Here is a 20039-nt window from a genome sequence, read left to right on the forward strand (position 1 = left end):
GATGTGCAGTTCTGAGCACAGTTCTGTGCGCGTATTGGCGGAAGCCCGAGCCTGCCCTGGCTGTGGGCTGTGACCTCACACACAGATTAACGCTTGGCAGGAAAGGCTGCTGCTACTGGTGGAATGTTGGTCTGCCCCCACGTGAATTCCACATTGTTTTCCATTCTGTTTTTAAACGCGCGTGTCTTGTGAGTAAATGCCCACGGCGTTTCCCTCGGCGTGAACTAGAGAAACCTGGCATTCGAACCGCTGAGGAAACGCAATGAAAGTTCTGCTTGAAGAGGTAATGACAGTTTTGGCCGTTGACAGCTGTCTCTTCATGCTGAAGCTTCTTTCAGTCTTTGCTTGCGCGGCGTCCTGCTGCAGATAAGCGGCTGTTTCCGGCTTGATGAGTCTGCGTGCGGTCGACACGGTGCTCCCCTCCCTTCTCTCTGACAGCGCAGGGCTGCGGAGCCTCGTCTCACTGCGATCTCCAGCAGAGGAACCGCTTGACCTCAGAGCGCCGCCCCGATCATTACATTACATTAATGGCATTTGGCAGACGTTATTATCCAGAGCCACGTACAGTAGTCTAAGCAGGAGACAATCCTCCCCTGGAGCAATGCAGGGTTAAGGGCCTTTGCTCAAGGGCCCAACGGCTTTTTCGGATCTTATTGTGGCTACACCGGGATTAGAACCTCCGACCTCCCGCGTCCCAGTCCTTTACCCTAACCACAACGCTACGGCCCGCTCCCGCTGTCCTTCTGAAAGCTCGCCCCCCCCCCTTCAGGGCTCTCAACCCAAACTGTGTGTGGATGGGTCCCTAAATCAGACGTCTGGGCTGAACTGGAGCCGGGCGGTTCTGAAAATATGGGCCTGCGGGAGCGAGCACAATAGGCCCACAACAGCCAAAATCAGCTGCTCTTATATTAACTTCCTTGTTCGTGGCTCTGGATAAGTGTGTCTGCCAAATGCCATTAATGTAATGTGATGTAAAATGAATCACTGTTTGCTTTGCCAACCTATCTGCCGATCTGGATTTTTTGTCAAGAAGAGACATGCAGTTCAAGTTTTATGCAAAACTTTGGTGTTGAAAACGGGACTTGTCAGTTGGCTGAGGATGGGTAAATTGCAGGGAGAGGTCAGGTTAACAGGCTGTGCCACCTTGTGACTCAGAAAGTCTATAGCTTCTATGTTTGAGGTGGTTGAATGAATACCCATCTTTTATTGTTTCATTATTTTACAATTTGAATTTGAATTGAAGGCATGTCGCTCTCCTTCAGGCTGCCGAGGGACGGGGTGTGGGCGGTGTATCCCCCAGCTAACACTAATTGCATTAGATGGGGTACAATTGGCTACCAAATTGGCAGAAAAAGGGAAAAATCGGTTAAAAAACGCACGCTGTTTAAAGCGGCGAGCTGCAGACGTGTGCTCTCCGTTCTTAACTGCCCGTCCCGTGTGACTCCGGACACGTGATGCTGGAAAGGGCGGCTGTGTTCTGCGTGGTCCGCCAGGAGCTCGGCCGCTCTCCAAGGTAAACACGGCGGGGGCTCCCTGGAGTCCGAACGGGAACCCACCGAACCCACCCCACCCGACCCGGCCCATTGTCCTACCGCTGTACTGCCCTGGGCAGTTCCGCTCACTGCAGGGCGCCGGGGAACTGCCCTGGGCTGGACCGTCCCAGAATGCAATGCACCGCCGGAAGCCATTTCAGACGTGAGCTGTTTTCGAGGCTGCTGTGTAATTAGCAGAAGCCTCTGCTGTGGCTTTTCTCCCCCCTGGTGTTGTGTTTTGGTGTCACAAAAAGAACATAGGGGTTTAATACACACAAAGAAAGTTGTTTATTGTTGTAATATGCTTAATAAATGGCATGTGTTTTTTCATTACATTTTTTGGCATAGTAGTTTCCCTAGCACAGCAAGGTTCAGTATTCTCACTCGATTTTAATGACAACCAGTTGTCTTGGGTTTTATTTTAAATTACGCCGTAGAAGACAACCTAGGGGAATACCTCGGCTAGTAATTACTTTAAAAAAAATGTTTTATGATGATTGGCGAAATATTCTTTTTGACCCATGATTAGAAAGTACATAAACCAAAACCCCCCAAAAAATGACATTGTTGAAGCAGGTATATGTTCATGTATATATAACCCTTTCGGCATTACCCTCATTGGTATTGCAGCACATTGTCTGCACATACATAATTTATGGCACTGGTGTTTCCCATTTCCATATCTTACAGCGCTAATCAGATTCTTTTTGGAAGGGGTGTATTATTGCATACACTAGGAGCGAACCACACTCAACCAGGCAAGTAATGGCTTTCGATGGGCGACGTGGTGCTCTAAAAGAGGTTCCAAGAATCTTACGGTGCATAGATTTCAAATACAGATATGGTCAAAATGTCAGAAGGCTGACAAGAGGGTGGACCCCTTTTTTATTTTCCCCAAACTTCTAAATGCTAAAAATGTAAAGATATCAATCAATATCGCGCGTGTGTGTGCTGTGAGTGTTTACCGTTTGTGTGTCTGCATGTATGTGTATGTGAGAGAGGGAAAGAGAATATGTATTTGTTTCTGTCACATATATACGCTTTCTCGGTCAGACACAGAGAAAATGTATGTGTGAGACCGAAAGTGTGAGTGTGAGTGTGAGTGTGGGGGAAGGGGTGATTGAGTGTGGCTTCCTGATACCAGGGGCCTTGCAGAAATAGTTGTCATCCCCAGTCATCTTGGTGCATTAGCTGAAATGGCAACCCTGCTGCCCTGCACTTTACACAATGAGGCCTGTTGTTTACCAGGCAATTTGGGCCCCACCAGTTCACCACTCATATTCCTCACAGGCCATTTATTACTGTACAGTTCCTTTTGGGGACTTTCCAGATATCATACATATGTGAAAGAAAAGGTCAATGGATACAGTCTGGTGGCCTTTCTCTCTGTTGCATTTAGTGATTGTGAAATCCTGCTTAGGTCACTCTCGCTAGACTGAAGTACCAGACCGAATACGCTTCCCTATAATGATACATTGTAACTCCTGCCGAAACTCAAAGTAAAGGTCTGTTGGGGTAAGTGCTCTCAGAATGAGCCTATCGCTGAATCTGCCATTTTCTCCCATTTAAGACAATGAGTGAGAAACCCAGTCGGGAATGGCGTATCACAGGCCATGGCGCGGGGAGGGGAGGGAGTGGGGGTTTGTAAATGAGAAATGGTGTGGTGTGAGAGGGGGGTCAGAAAAACACCCATCCGCCCCTCCCCCTCCCCCTCCCGCCCCGCTCACAGAGGCAGCAGGGCCGCCCAGCATCCATTAAGGTGTGTCCAGGGAAATGGCTCCCCTGGATTAGACCCTAGACCCTTTTAATCACGCGGCTTCACGGTCTCTCTGGGGCAGGGACGTGCCCGCGTGCTGAAAAGAGGGGCCCCGGGTGACGGATGGGGTTCGGGGAAACTAGGTTTTTTTTGGGGGGTTTTTTCGGTTCCACGGCAGTGGCTCGGGGGCCCCCGTGGATCACAGGGGGGTCAATGCAGGCGTGAGTTATGTGCTCTGCCCTCCACAGAAGCTACCCTTCCCCCCCCCCCCTCCACAAGCTCAACTCTCATCTGGCAGGTGGAAGGAGATGGACATGGTTATGGACATGGAGCAGGGGCAGACCAAGAAATCTTCTCACGCTTGGCTCGGCTCGTGTAGTTCAGGGCTGTCCGTCCCTGTTCCTGGAGATCCACAGCCCTGTATGTTTTCACACAAACCCTGTTGAAGCACACCTCGTTCAACAGCTAGAGAGCTTGCTGGGCTTCTACTGGCCAAACTGCGGTTGAACTGGAAACCTACAGGGGCCGGTAGATCTCCAGGAACGTGGTTGGGCAGCCCTAGTGTAGTGTAATGGTTAGGGGACTGGGCTGGTAGTGTAAAGGTTGCAGGCTGTTCTCCCGGGTGTTACAGTGCTGTTCTGTTTATCCATGTATGCAGCAGGGTATTCAGGCTAGTTTGAAAAATGTAAAAGGCTATGCCAGTCTCTCTGGAAGAAGGTGTCTAATAATGTCTGTAATGTAATTGGAATTGGGGTCCATTGATCCACAAACAGTCAGTCACACACCGATCTCTCCTTACTGGACATGACATAACGTGCTGTGCCGGTGGGCTTCTGAGGACAGCAGGTGGTCTGGCATTTGGCTGCTTTAATGCCCCATAACCATGTCTGGGATTTACAGCACAGAGCGAATGCCAGGGCCGTAGGTGCTGTCGACGTGCTGTCTTCCCTGGGGAGAGAGAGGCTGACGGACACTGGATTACCAGACACACTAATCCTCACAATGTTGCGATTATCTGTACATCACATTCTCCTGGAGTTCATGCCATTCTGTCGTCGTCGTTTCAACTCCTGTTCACTCAACACTCCGTGCCGTTTTTGTTTTCCAGGTTCACCAAGCCCGCGCCCATGTTTCTCGACAAGAACTTCAAGCGTCTTGGCAAAGTCAGCATTTACTCCCCTCCATTCGGATTCAAGACGCAAGGTATGGACTTGTTTCTTCGGTTCCGACTTCACCCGGCTAAGCATTTTTCAGCGTGCACCGTATAGAAAGCTTTTGCAGATGTCGGTTAGTGCTAATAGCCCGAAGCAAATTCCCCTTTCGTTTTGATCATAGCTTTGTTTTGTGAGCGAGCCAACCTACGCTCTCGAAAATATTCTGTTAACGCACTGTCAGGCAATTACGTAATGAATGTGTAAACGGATCACCTGCTGTGCCGTAACATTGGGCCTGTCGGAAGGACGTATCGTTCAACCCTGAAACCGTAGCCAAAGGTTTTCCGGTTGAATGTGCCCCATGCCGGGGTCAGTAGGAACAGGGCGGGGTCAGAGGGGAAGGGGCGGGGTCAGAGGGCGCAGGGCGGGGTCACAGCGCTGCCGTTATCGTACGCATCGGCATTCCTCCACACTCCACAGAAGAGGCGGAGCGGCAGCATGTCAACACGCCGCACCCTGCCCGCGATGGCCATCACTCAGTGCGCTGCAGTCGAGCGTGGAGCTGCCTGCGTGTGCGCGAGTGCGTCTCCCAGAGAGCTCCTCCGATCTCGTGTCGTGTTCGACCGTGCTGATTATTTCCGCGCTTTCAAAGCTAATGTGGAACATTCGCGGTTCTCGTTGATTGGGTCATACGGTATCGAAGAGGGAAAGCGGAGGAAAATATCACATTGTTTATACGCTTTTTAAATGCCCCATCTGTTTAAATGCATGATTAAAATATTACGGGTTATAATCAGTTATGAGCAATTGCAAACTGAGAGTGTGTTCGAGACCGCATACTTGGCATTCTACTCATATTGCATTTAAATGACTCGGCCTGAGTCGTGTGGCATGCGCTTCCGAACACAGCCTGAATGTTGTAAGTTGTGGGTCAACGTGGTCTGTGCAGCCTGGATAAATAATAATATTATTATTATTATTATTATTATTATTAAGGGGGATGGCTATCATAGATGCAACATGCCGCCCTTCGATTGGCGCCCCTCCTTTGCGGTGTGTGTGTGGTGTGTGTGGTGTGTGTGTGTGTGTGTGTGTGGTGTGTTGTGGTGTGGAACCAGCCCTCCCCCGATGTTGATGTGTCAGCCAGGTGTGTGCCTACGGCTAACAGCTACAGTACACAATGTCGATGGCTCGGGTGAAAATATTGAAGTTGTCTCAGGTCTCGTTGTCTGTTATCGCCGTTCTGTACGCATCACAAGACGCAGATTGAGTTTCCCTTCACGCAGGGCAGGGCTGCGTGCCGCTCGTGAAAAGAACCCTCCTCAAACGTTTTCTGATGTGAAACTAAAGACAAATCTGGGATGGGTTATTTTCAAACATGGGTTATTTTCAAACTCCCTGCTGTCTATACCCACTCTATGCCCACTCTCCGCCCACTCTCCGCCCACTCTATACCCACTCTCCTCTCACTCTGTACCAGTGGTGACCAACCCTGTTCCTGGAGATCTACTGTACCATCCTGTAGGTTTTCACTCCAACCCGAACAAAGCACACCTCATTCAACAGCTGGAGGTCTTGTTGAGCTGCTAATGAGTAGAATCAGTTTTAGCCAAATTAGGGTTGAAATGAAAGCCTACAGGGGTGGTAGATCTCCAGGAAGAGGTTTTGGGACTACTATACCCACTCGATACCCCACTGCCCACCCACTTTTTACCCACTCTTGTGCTGTGTTCACCCTGCTGGCCAAGTACCCTTCCACCCTGAGGGAAAGCTCTACTGACATTTTCAACCTGACTGACGTCCTTTATTTCTTTAATGGATCTTTATTTTAAATTTCATTTTTATAGAACTGTTTACGACCAGATTGCTGCTCTCTTTTATAGTGGAATAAAATGGACTGAAATAAGGCTGTTTCATGCAGTGCAGTGGAAATTGGGGGTAAAAATAAAAAAAATAATCCTGAATCTTAATAGCCAATTATATTGAACGTCTGGGAAATAATTAGATTCTGAAGAGTACAAAATATGTAATAATATGAAGCTGCTGGTCGTAAACAGTTCCGTTTGTGGATACGCTTATGTGTTTCGAGCGGGCTTGGCTGCTAATGGCATTTACTGGAGTACTGAGCGTGTGGGAGACTTGCAAGGCCAAGATGTTTTATGTTCAAAACGAGCACAAACACAGTCAGCCCTCTCGTAATAATTTTAATGGCGTGTGCTAATATGCTCCTGTGGAGGAAGGAAAAATGTCCGCACTTAAGACAAGAAAGTTGAAGCATCCCTTTTCCTGGCTGAAATCCGCCTTCTGCATGTCTGTGTGCCTCGCTTGCTGAAGGTTTAGACGCTTGCTGTTTTCATCTTAATGGAGGCTCGGCCTCTGTACATTTCTGTCTTTTTCCATTAGCTTGTTTACTGGCCAGTAGAAGATATTGATTCTTCTGTTGCACCTCTGTTGGCCTCATATACAGTTGTGCTCTGAATGATATTCTCTGTTCAAGCGCCGCGGTTGAGCTAAGGCACATTTTAGCTGCTCGATGAGTGTTTTCACTCATTCATAGTTGTACTATATATCACCTTTGTAATATTTTATATTGTGTTCATTCAGGTCAAATTAGGCATTTGTATCCTCCGGAGAAATGTTTTGCTCAAACAGTAAACAAGCAAACAGCTATTATGACATAACAAGACTACGACTGGAGCAAAACGGAGCTGAAAATACAACTTGCTCTTTACCACCTGGGTAGTCTAAAACCTTGGATCCATAGCTGAGGACACACAAAGTCTCTTTCTGGTCCAAGTACCTCTTCTTAAGATCCAGGCATATGGCAGATTTGATTTTCTTTGTCATGGTAGAATCACTGGGGCTTTCTTGGAGATCGTGGATCAGCTGGGCATGGACCGGTGCCACAGCTGATAGCGTTGGGGTGCTCTCCTCTGACAAGTGTAGCTGCCTTCATGGGCTTCGTAGAGTAGACCATTTCTCCAGCAGGTGTTGCGTCTGACTCTGCTGGCGGTGCAGACCTCCCTCTCAGGCGGGGGAGCGGGGGCTGCACAGACGGCTGGCTGCTGCTCCGGGGACCGCTGCGGCTCGTCATGAGCGCTGTTCCCTCCGGTAACCGCGTCAGTCGTCCATTTGTTTCCGTCGCAGAACACGGCCGGCTGTAGCGCTGCGTCTGAAACAGCTGGTCATGCGTCTCGCTCTTCCCGGCAAGCGAGCGACTGTTGGGAGCTTCAGCGCGCGCTCAGAAGCCAAACTGAGGGTGTGCGTGAAGCATTTAAAAAACGCAACGTCTCGGCTAGCTGCGCTGCGATGGTCGCGTTCGACGCGTCGTCTGGTGCGATGGCTGGGGCCTTTTCTTTTATGTCCCATTCCTCCAGTGCAGTTTTCTGTAACTCCGCCATGTTACTGCCAGTACGGCTGTCGTACATTGCTCTGGTCTGCAAAACATGTGAAGTGAGTTTCCACTAGTTGTATGGTGGGACGTAATCGTGACATGCGATGACAAGCTGGATCTGTCGCGGGTCAGGGCCACTCTCTCTGCAGGGCTAAGAGATGTTTTAACGGTTTTCTTCACCTCTTCCTAAATCCGGGGCACAGCTGTATCTGTCATGTGTCCGCGAGACGGGATCACATAGAACGGCACCATATAAAACAAATTAAAAAAACACCGCCGGTACATGGAAGCTTGGAGGTGCTACTATCCAGGGTAGTTTGCCTTGGGTCCACAATATATGAGGTTGCTGGGCTATTTCATCTGTGTGGTGTCTGGTTAAGTGGGCTCGCAAGTTGGTTATGTTTCCTGAATATTTTATTGGAGTATGACCCAAGCTTGCCAACGGTATTTGTTTTATCTCGGACTTTACTCCACCAAACTGCACCCAAACGTTGGCTTTGAAAGATGAAGGCGCTGCCATGCTCGCAAAGGACATTTTAAGTTCAAGGACATTTTAAATCAGTTTAAGACATGAATAATGTATCAATATGCTGGAAAATCGATACAGTTATCGTGGAAAGAAATATTGCAATACTCAGCTGTATCGATTTTATTAGATTTTTTTTAAGTAGTAGGGATGTTTTGATGGATATCCAGAACAATCAATTCCTTTCACCCACTTCTTTTGGTTGCGGTCAGGCTAATCTAGCACCACGTTACAACTTAAGCCGATATAACCAGTGCCAGAAGAGAGGATGAGAGTGGCTTAATGAGGGCAGTCTGACCGCAGTGGCTCGTCATTAACGAGGGTTGAGTTCTGCGTCAAAACGGCCCGGTGTCACAGTCAGAGTTAACGTGACATGACACCGATGCAACTTAAATCTGAGCACTGCATACTTTTACGGGAAACGCGCTTGTTTAAAGTCTACATTCTTGACATGTGTTTCTTTACGGCCTTTTCCCCCCAAGAGTGCAGTTACCTGGCTTCCCCCGTTCCCAGTCCAAGTTGTTTTAAGGACTTTGTCCTTCACTTTATAAGCTTATTTCCAGATAATTGGATAGTATCAAATAGAGTTCATTCCACTCCACTGTGACGTCCTGTCCTGATCCTCTTATAGCCTCTTATGTCACTGACCTATGATGTTTTTACATTAAGTGTTTTAATATTTAATATTTTTTCCCTCTCTCTTCTCTTTCCCTCTGCAGAAAGAATCATAGACATTATTTTAACTGCAACAAAGAACTTTGGGCTGGGCCCAGAACTGGACAGGTAAGAGTCTGTGAGCTTGGTCTGACTGATACAGGTGTTGAGAGACACAGCTCCTGATACAGTTGTTGTTGAGCGTTTGGGGGTCAGGTGTCTTGCTCAGGGACACTTCAACACACCCAGGGTGGGGGATCGAACCGGCAACCCTCCGGCTGCCAGACGACTGCTCTTACTCGTCGCCCCAGCTCCTGATACAGGTGTAGAGAGACACAGCCCCTGATACAGGTGTAGAGAGACACAGCCCCTGATACAGGTTTAGAGAGACACAGCTCCTGATACAGGTGTAGAGAGACACAGCCCCTGATACAGGTGTAGAGAGACACAGCCCCTGATACAGGTGTAGAGAGACACAGCCCCTGATACAGGTTTAGAGACACACAGCCCCTGATACAGGTGTAGAGAGACACAGCTCCCGATACAGGTGTAGAGAGACACCGCTCCTGATACAGATGTAGAGAGACACCACTCCTGATACAGGTGTAGAGAGACAGCTCCCGATACAGGTGTAGAGACACAGCTCCCGATACAGGTGTAGAGTGGTACCACCACCACCGCCGCTAGCGTTGCTCAGCCATGGACTACATATCTTTCTATTCCACTTAGAGGCCTCATGGGTCAAGTCAGGAGTGAACTCAAAAATGTGGAGGCAGTCTGCGGTTTCGCGTCTACCTCCGAGGCCGCCAGAGAGCCTAAATCACCTGCGTGCGGTGACATTTACAAGCCGGCGCGACCTTCGGTTCGCGACCATTACGCCGCATCACACGGTCCGGTGCACACGAGGACAACTAATGGCTCCTCTGTGTCCGGCCTCGCCAAACATCCCCCCCCTCCCCATCCCCCCCAGCTCTCAGGACCAGCCGCAGAGCCAGTCCACCCCGCTTCAGGGCCCCAGCCACCCCCCCCCCCCCCCCCCCCTAACCTCTGCACACAGTCATCACTCAGCCAAGAGAGCGGGCTCCAGTTCTCCAGCGTTAGAAATGTGTTATACTCAGCCTGGACATTCTGCAGACCGACTGCTGTACCCAACCTCAGATTCATCACTGCTGTTCAGCTAGGCCACTCGAAACTCCATAATGGGGTACACCCCCCCTTCTTTTTTTTGTTTTTCCCCAAAGGCCCAGAGTGCCCCCCCTCCCACCAACCTCGCGGGAAGAGCCTTATACAACACTGCTTTCCCTCCTGACTGACTACTGCTGCGCTGACCTCATTTTCCCACTTCTCCAGTTCAGTTGTCGGATACAAGGATTCAAGTGTATATGTTTGAATAGTTCAGTTGAATAGACACATTCAAAACTTTCTCAATTCACTTCCAGCTGGGAGTTTCCTCAGAAGAGCCATCTTCCTTCCTCGTGATATGCCACAGGAACTTGCTTTCCTCTGGCCAAGGCAATTAGCCAAAAATGTCTTTGTGCCTCTGCCCCCTGACGAATGTGCCTCTCTGTGTTCCTGACTGTGAAGATTAAAGTTGTTTCTGAGAGTTTCAGAGCGGAGTGGGCGGGGAGCGTGTGTGAATAACGGGGGCCCCACGATCAACCAATCAGGCTGCTGCTTTCCACTTTCTCATTTTTTAAATATTGAGTCTTTGACCTCCAGCCTTGAGATGGTATCCCTAAAAATGTTGAGCTCACCCCCCCAAGCCTCGCCCCTTCCCCATCCCCAGTCTGTGGAAAGCTTTGAGCCCTGAAAAGCTCACATTTTCACTCTCCTAAAAAATGAAAAGCACACACACACACACACACACACACACACACACACACTCAAACAAACACACACATACTTTCTGCTGGGGACCACATTCCTCTGTGCAAACACACTGACCTCTTAGCTCTTAGCTCTTCATAATGTGAATTTCTCATCTGGCAGTCCTGGGTCCCTGGGGCTTGCAATGGCCACTGCAGCAAGAGGGCAACCGCTCAGTTGGGGCTCCCTAACCCTGGTCCTGGAGGGCCACAGCCTTTTTTCCTCTTTTTTTTATTTTTTATTACTCTGCACTTAATTGATCAGTTAAAGCAGATGGTTACACCATTAACAGGCTTAACCTTGTTTCTCTGGTTGTTGATTGAAGGTGAAAACCCAGGGATAGGGGAGACATTTTGTGGGAAAGCGTGCGTTTGCTTACATTGATAAAAGCGTGAAAGAAAGGGATATCTCTCCCATAAAGGACCAGTAGACCAGGCTGTGCCACAATGGGCAGTTTGTGGGGGGCTTCATGCTAACGTGCAATAATTGCTTCTCTCCCATTTTAACCGTATTGTTAAAAAAACAATGTACGTATTCGTGTGTAGTTTTATTTATTTCTTGATACTGGCAGTTGTTGTATGAATGTTGTATGAATGGCCTGTAGCGTAGTGGTTAAGGTAAATGACTGGGACATGCAAGGTCGGTGGTTCTAATCCTGGTGTAGCCACAATAAAATCCGCACAGCTGTTGGGCCCTTGAGCAAGGCCCTTAACCCTGCATTGCTCCAGGGGAGGATTGTCTCCTGCTTAGTCTAATCAACTGTACGTGGCTCTGGATAAGAGCGTCTGCCAAATGCCAATAATATAATGCAATGTAATGAATGTGGCTGTTAAACCACTCCTCCTTCCCTTCTCCCCCTTTCTCTCTCCAGTTTGAGTTGTAAAAAATGCATTATCGTTGGAAACGGAGGCATCCTCGCCAACAAGTCTCTGGGGACCCAAATCGATGACTACGATGTTGTCATAAGGTCAGTGTCTGCGAGCCGCCGGGTCGTTTCTCACTCAGTCTTTAATTCCACGGGGAACGCTTCGAGTCCAAAGGGCTGCCAGTCAGACGCGAAGGGCCCTGGGGGCTTTTGAGGAGATTTAGGAGGGTAGCGTAGGGGAATCTTAGTTTTCCTGTCTCACCCATGCCCCAAATTCCTCAGCCCACTGAGAGCGAGAGCAGTTGAGTGAGAACATTCTGGACCTCTCGCACACTCACTGTTCTGGGCAGAGACTCACACAGGGACTCACACAGGGACTCACACACTCACTGTTCAGGGCAGGGACTCACACAGGGACTCACACACTCACTGTTCAGGGCAGGGACTCACACACTCACTGTTCAGGGCAGGGACTCACACAGGGACTCACGCACTCACTGTTCAGGGCAGGGACTCACACAGGCCTCACACACTCACTGTTCAGGGCAGGGACTCACACAGGGACTCACACACTCACTGTTCAGGGCAGGGACTCACACACTCACTGTTCAGGGCAGGGACTCACACAGGGACTCACACACTCACTGTTCAGGGCAGGGACTCACACAGGCCTCACACACTCACTGTTCGGGGCAGGGACTCACACAGGCCCTCACACAGGCCCTCACACAGGGACTCACACACTCACTGTTCAGGGCAGGGACTCACACAGGGACTCACACAGGGACTCACACACTCACTGTTCAGGGCAGGGACTCACACAGGGACTCACACAGGGACTCACACACTCACTGTTCAGGGCAGGGACTCACACGGGGACTCACACACTCACTGTTCAGGGCAGGGACTCACACAGGGACTCACACAGGGACTCACACAGGGACTCACACAGGGACTCACACACTCACTGTTCAGGGCAGGGACTCACACAGGGACTCACACAGGGACTCACACACTCACTGTTCAGGGCAGGGACTCACACGGGGACTCACACACTCACTGTTCAGGGCAGGGACTCACACAGAGACTCACACAGGGACTCACACACTCGCTGTGCGATGCAGGGACTCACACAGGGACTCACACAGGGACTCACACACTCGCTGTGCGATGCAGAGACTCACACAGGGACTCACACAGGTACTCACACACTTGCTGTGCGATGCAGAGACTCACACAGGGACTCACACAGGTACTCACACACTCACTGTTCAGGGCAGGGACTCACACAGGGACTCACACACTCGCTGTGCGATGCAGAGACTCACACAGGGACTCACGCAGGCCTCACACACTCGCTGTGCGATGCAGGGACTCACACAGGGACTCACACAGGGACTCACACAGGGACTCACACACTCACTGTTCAGGGCAGGGACTCACACAGAGACTCACACAGGGACTCACACAGGGACTCACACACTCGCTGTGCGATGCAGAGACTCACACAGGGACTCACACAGGTACTCACACACTTGCTGTGCGATGCAGAGACTCACACAGGGACTCACACAGGTACTCACACACTCACTGTTCAGGGCAGGGACTCACACAGGGACTCACACACTCGCTGTGCGATGCAGGGACTCACACAGGGACTCACACAGGTACTCACACACTCACTGTTCAGGGCAGGGACTCACACAGGGACTCACACAGGTACTCACACACTCACTGTTCAGGGCAGGGACTCACACAGGGACTCACACACTCGCTGTGCGATGCAGAGACTCACACAGGGACTCACGCAGGCCTCACACACTCGCTGTGCGATGCAGGGACTCACACAGGGACTCACACAGGTACTCACACACTTGCTGTGCGATGCAGAGACTCACACAGGGACTCACACAGGTACTCACACACTCACTGTTCAGGGCAGGGACTCACACAGGGACTCACACACTCGCTGTGCGATGCAGGGACTCACACGGGGACTCACACACTCACTGTTCAGGGCAGGGACTCACGCAGGCCTCACACACTCGCTGTGCGATGCAGAGACTCACACAGGCTGCCTACAGTCAGGGCCGTAACTGCCACTGAGGACACCGAGCTTATGTCCTCCATTTTAATTTCATGTCCGTTTCCAAGGCTTATATTTCATTTTGTTCTTTAGTGAGAATGTCAGTTGTAATTCAATTAGGGGGGGAATTAACAGTCTTTAATATTGTCTCAAATTTAGGCCATATGTACAGCGTTCACACCCTAGAATACATCCTCAATTAAATGACAAAATTAAAGGGAGGGGGGGGGACCCCAGCCTGACCCCCCACCTCACCCCCCCTTCTCCTCAGCAGAGTCTCTTTGCGGTGGTATTTGTCGGGTCCTGGTTATACCCCTGCAGACAGTACAGCACTGAATTAGCTTCTAGCCGTAGCTCTTGGAGCACCTGACCTTCTCTGCTTCCTCTTCTCTTGTTAATTTTGCCATCGTGATGCTAGAGAGCTCTCTAATGGCGAGTTCTAGGAATTCCCGTTCAGAGTGTACGCGCCTGATTTTAGTATCAGGGGGTGTGCTGGGGCTCTGCGAACAAACGCAATGCAATTAAGCTTGTAAGCTGCTGCCATTCAGTGCGTTTAGACCTGCTAGCAGTTAAGCTGGTGCTTTGCCACCGTAATTCTGCATTTACCTGTAGTAGCGCCAGTCATTTCTCTTCTGTAGTGCATTCATTATCTTGTGTTGACAATCAGAAATCTGGGTTATATCATATTATCATCATATTATATCGTGGACAATATTTACTGGTGTTATTACAGAGAACTTTAGTTCGATAATTGCAGCTTGGAAATGTCTTGTGTGGTTTTTTCCTGAATTAAATCTTGAATCTGGTTTACAAGAAAACAAGTTTCAACTAAACTTATCTGTCTGGATACATTTACAGTGTATATAGTAGATAAGAGAGTGAGGTCTTCACAGTGGAATTGAGAGAGAGAGAGATTGTGTCTGCTTTGTTTGTATGAGACAATATGGGAGACATTTCCCCTGTAAAATGTGATGCAATTGACAGAAAGAGAGACAATATGATGTACAAACGCACTTGGCTGTATCAGAAGGCACTTGGGCGTGACCGACAGATAGTGCTGGAATTGAACATTTACCGGGAGCTCAAAAGCTTTTCCATTGCGACTTTGCACCGCGCCCGGTTTATCGGAATTTAAATCGGATATGGCTAATGTCCAGAGCGCTGATGTGCTTTGGAAGTCAAGTGCGAGGTTTAGCATAGGCTGTGCAGTGGTTGTTAAAGATAAATATGCCTGCAAACAGGCTCGATGTGCTCTGTAGCTCCATTGGCTCTCCCTGCCTTGCGCACACACTCCGGCCTGCACTCTGAGACCTAGTGTGCCTAACAGTTGCAGGCTGAACAATCCACTTCATTTGTAAACTGCCCGCTATTATTTTCCCTGGAACACTACACTACCCATCATGCATTGCCCCCAACACATTCCAGTGGTGTGCCCCCATGTAAATCTGCACACTTGGCTCAACTCACTCATTAGTGCAGTGACACAGTGAATTTCCTCTGCCCACATCCAGGGCATGTGTGTTGCGAGTGGCCCACCTTTCGACGTACGGTACACACTGATATGTGTGAGAGACGCTCATATCAGCTGACCCCCCCTCCCGCCCCCGCCGCAGGTTAAACGAGGCGCCGGTGAACGGCTACCAGAAAGACGTGGGCTCCAAGACCACCATCCGCATCACCTACCCCGAAGGCGCCATCCAGAAGCCAGAGCGCTACGAGAAGGACTCCCTCTTCGTCTTCTCCGCCTTCAAGCCTCAGGACTTCAGGTGGCTCCGGCAGATGGTGTTCAAGGAGAAGCTGGTAAGAGCGGTCCTGGCCTCCGGGGGGCAGTGGTGAGCTGAAATGGGGATATTCTGTGTACAGAGCATAGGTACAGAGCAAGAAGGTTGCTCTGTGCCAATTAATTTGAGGTCCAAACCCAGCAACTTCCGGTGTATTTCTGATAACTGAGTGTGGCTCTGTCCTATCGTATTTAAGCAATTTTTATATTTGTGCTGCAGTTTTGATATTCTATCGCCTGCATTCTGGGGGCAAGTTGAATCGCATTTTATATGCAACTAAAGTAATTTTTCTCGGTCATCTAATTTAGTGAGGCTAAACTACAGCTGGTTTTGGTTACATGTAGCATTTACCTGTAAGAAATTGAGCTATTCTTCTATGGAATGGAATCTTCACTGCTGTGTCTCTTAGACATCTCATACTGAAGCAGGAAGTGATTAAACTTGGTGGCACCTGACTTGAACAAGGTGCCCTTGGTGGGATCTTCTCCGTCGAGCTCAACGGGGAATAAAGTAGTTTCTTTCGAGCGGGGCGAGTCTCACAGAGGGCTCCATTCCGGCTGAGTGACAGCTGGTGAATTAGCCTCTTAATCGCGAAGGGCTGTCGGACTGAACAGGCTTTCCTTATCGCTCGCTCGAGTAACGACTGCGGCAGTTAAATGGATCTGCTCTTTTTCTCTGCCGTGAAGAGAAAGCTCCCGGTCACACATGAAGGCACTGTTCATTTCGTTTCGAGAGAGAGAGAGAGAGAGAGAGAGAGTCGGACGCAGTTAGAGCGTCGGTTTTCCACGGACGTGGCCTCTTCCGCACACAATGGCCGACTCATTGCACAAACCCACTCTGCATGCAGCGCTGCCTTGCAGATTCAGGGGCTTAAGATTGCATGAGCGGACGTTTGTCAGTGTCCCAGACTTTGAGAGACGGGGGGGGGGGGGGGGAGAAAACACCACACATCCTGATTCCTCCCAGTCTGCCTTTGAAGAGGGTCGATTTGTTTTGAGTGTCAGATGGTGGAAACGTGGGGATAGAGGGGCAGGTAAGTGATCTGGCCCCTGTCCACTCTGGTAAGACGGGCCTTTGATCCGGGCCGAGGAAGGGCCACCCAACCCGCGAAAGTGGATCAGCGGACGGGAACGCGTGGTCCTGCGGCACCATCTGCGCGTTGAAAGATATTAAAGAAGACGTGGCCTGTCACAGGGGAGGAATCGAGTGTTCAACAAGAGCGACGGACGTTCCAGACCGAGCCTACCCCCTTTTTCTGTTTTACCGAAAAAAAAAAAAAAGAAAAAAGAAAAAAAACTTTTTCCAATGGGGTCTGTTTTGCGTTGGCAATTTCCCAGGCCCCATGCCCCCGGTCGGAGAAGACCCACATGCGGGCCACACAGCCACAGACTGCCGCTTTGGCCCCTCCAATGAAAACACATACGGGCAGCTGCTTGCTGGGAAACGCGGTCTTTTATCACCTCCGCAGAAAACCACAGCGTCCATTAAAATTCTTGTCGCGGTCCGTGCTCCGGGGAAAGGGGGGAGAGCAGGGGCCCCCGGGCCCTCGACCGTGGTGAAGCGCGACTTGTGAGTCACTCAGGGGCCGTATGAAGGCTCATATGGGGAAGAAATTACCCCAGCGTGGACCGTTAAAGGAGGTTTCACACTCACTCAGATTTAGCTCTTCTGAACCCTTTGCTTGCTTAACACTGACGGAAGTTCATTTACTTCCTGTTCAGTATACTCACTGTCTTAACTGAATCTGAAGTCTATTGACTTCATGGTCTGGTTTTAACTGACAATATCTGTCTTGAAAACAGTTGATATAGTAAGTTCCAGCTAATGAATGGGGTTGTTTTTCTGGAGCGTTTGTAACCATGAAATGTACGTAGAAATGCTCTTCAGGACGACTCTGTGTGCAAGTGTGAAAGTGGCTGTTTTTCACTGTTTGTCCCCTGATAAATGAGCCCCATAATGCTTTGCGTTTTCCAAAAGAAAAATAATCCTGAATTTCCTGGCCGTTTCTGAGGACATTGCCCTCGTAGACATCATCAGTCATGTTTCGTTTCGGCCTCCAGAATGTTCACATTACGTGGATTTATTTGTGATTTGATGCATTGAAAATTATTTAAAAAGATTTTTTTTTACTGTCGGTCTTGTTCAATGAATTTGAGTGAATATTTGTGTTTTAATATTCATGGTTTTTAAAGTAGTACGCCCAAATTCATAAATGTCCATCCGTGATGGATATGCAAAGACGGTGCTTGTAATCTTGTGCCTTTCTGCTTTATTTAAAAGTGACTTCGAAAAATAAGTGCCGGTAGAATTGGCTTGTTAATTCTGAATTTCAGTATTAATTTAAGCACACGTTCCAGGAATCCTATGGACTGACTTGGTCTTTGTTTCATGCAGTTTCACGAGTTGTACAAATACATGACAGGAACATGACAGGTTAATGATTTAGTGAGAAGCCTGAGGGAAATTGTCATGTTAAGATAAAAATAAAAAACTTGTTACTTCACTTAGTTACTTAACTCAGGTCGGGTGCGTAACTTGCAATATAATGTTACCCTCCTTGCTTTAAGAGCTGAAACCGGCCAGCCAGCTATACAGAGAAAGGTATATCTAACCATGGACACAATTGGCTTTAGAAAATCATGTCTTTGACTCCTGTTTATTCCGAAAATCCACCCCATTCATTTCTTTTGTTGCCAAGTAAAAAAAAAAATAATAATAATAATAATTTGCTTGTGGGGAGCTTTGAAGTGAAGGGCTTAGCCAGAGCCCCATTGTGTTCCCACATTCGCAGGGAAAAGAATGCAAGGCTTTTCAGGATGTCTTTGGCTTTGAAAGTGAATTTCTAGTGTCTTCCCGGGAAGACTGGCTGTGTTAACCCGCCTGGCATAGTTTTGAGTGCCCCACAGGTGCCTCTCATGCATGTTGTGCTGACTACAGGTATTAGTGTTTTCAGCTACACAAACCCAGACGGTGCGCCCAACGACCGCACTCGTCAGAAAACGCCCCTCGATCTCCCTCACAGCGTGGTGTCATCTGTTGTTGTTGTTGTTGCATTCTGGGTTTCGTGGAGGATATCCACTTTTGTGAAGCATTAACCAAGACCGCCACACAAAATAAGCGATGACCAGGTTGAGTGACCAGGTTGTCCTCACAGATGAGCGACCAGGTTGTCCTCACAGAGATGAACCGTCGTAGGTTACGAAAAAAGACAACTTGAGACTTTTTTAATCCACGCGATATTACTTGGAGTATATTATCAGTCGGCCAAGGCTTTGTATGACTTGACTCGTAGGGGATTGAAGGGCTCGTTTATCCTGAAGCCTGCCGGGATGAAGTTCCAATTTCTCATGCTGCCGGGGGAAATTTTCCGCCCGTCGCACGTGTTGGCCAGCCCCTTGCCTCCAGCGGCGGCCTGCACACATTCAGTCACGCTTGGGCGTACCTAGAGCGCTCGCTCCGGGTGGGAACGGACGCCGCTAAAGACGCCCCGCGTGCCCTGAGGCTTGCGGAGATGAGCTTTATCGGTCAGGGCCCGCTGGGCTCGCTCCAAACATCCTCCTTAAGCATTCCTTCGGCCCGGCCTGCGTACTTGTGCCGGCGTCGTTTCTTAAAAGCAGAAGCAGGCCTCGAAGGGTGACCGATGGAGAAAGCGGATGAAGGCGGAGCGTCAGAGGCGCCCTGAGAAGAGATGGAACCCTGGGAAAGGTCGAGAGGAACCAGCAGCTCCTCTTCGCTCATTACCCCTGCGGAATGCCTCTGCGTTTATCGGCCTCCGTTCACAAAGGAGGAGCGGAGCGCGCGGGAGAACCTTTTAATCCAGCGCTTCCTGCTTCCGTATCTGTTTTTAATCCCTTATTGGTTTAAACCTATGAGGCTTAAACGCTTTCTTATGAGTGTCACTCGGTTCTTATGGCTGCAACCCTGGAGAAAAATGTGATTAAAGGGGGGGTGATGGTTTTTTCATTTGGACCTCTTGGATTAGGATTTTTGGTTTTGGTTGGAAAACCGTGATGGTGCTCAGTGCCTGTGGCTCCTTCATGGTCCTGAGTGCTGTAGCGTGTTCCTCAAATCAAATGGTAAATGGTAAATGGTTGGCATTTATATAGCGCCTTTATCCAAAGCGCTGTACAATTGATGCTTCTCATTCACCCATTCATACACACACTCACACACCAACGGTGATTGGCTGCCATGCAAGGCGCCGACCAGCTCGTCAGGAGCATTTAGGGGTTAGGTGTCTTGCTCAGGGACACTGCGACACAGCCCGGGCGGGGGATTGAACCGGCAACCCTCCAACTGCCAGACAACTGCTCTTACTGCCTGAGCCATGTCACCCCCAAATCATGGTCCTTGATGGCTGAGAACTGCTGGCTTTCCGCCCTCCCTTTACCTGGGGGTCAAGTGTGAAGCCTGTCTCCCAAATTA

General features: G+C 49.5%; 1 protein-coding gene across 9 annotated transcripts in view; it reads left to right on the plus strand.

The window, feature by feature from the left end:
* Positions 1-20039, plus strand: part of st3gal3b (ST3 beta-galactoside alpha-2,3-sialyltransferase 3b) — a 60926-nt gene that overhangs the window by 20675 nt on the left and 20212 nt on the right. For all 9 annotated transcript variants that reach the window (XM_061241340.1, XM_061241335.1, XM_061241341.1 and 6 more), the window contains 4 exons: positions 4397-4491; positions 9082-9145; positions 11754-11849; positions 15447-15633. In XM_061241340.1, the coding sequence (XP_061097324.1) occupies positions 4397-4491; positions 9082-9145; positions 11754-11849; positions 15447-15633 (442 nt within the window). The remainder of the gene's footprint in view (positions 1-4396; positions 4492-9081; positions 9146-11753; positions 11850-15446; positions 15634-20039) is intronic.

This window comes from Conger conger, chromosome 5 (assembly GCF_963514075.1).
Source record: "Conger conger chromosome 5, fConCon1.1, whole genome shotgun sequence".
Lineage (NCBI taxonomy): Eukaryota > Metazoa > Chordata > Actinopteri > Anguilliformes > Congridae > Conger > Conger conger.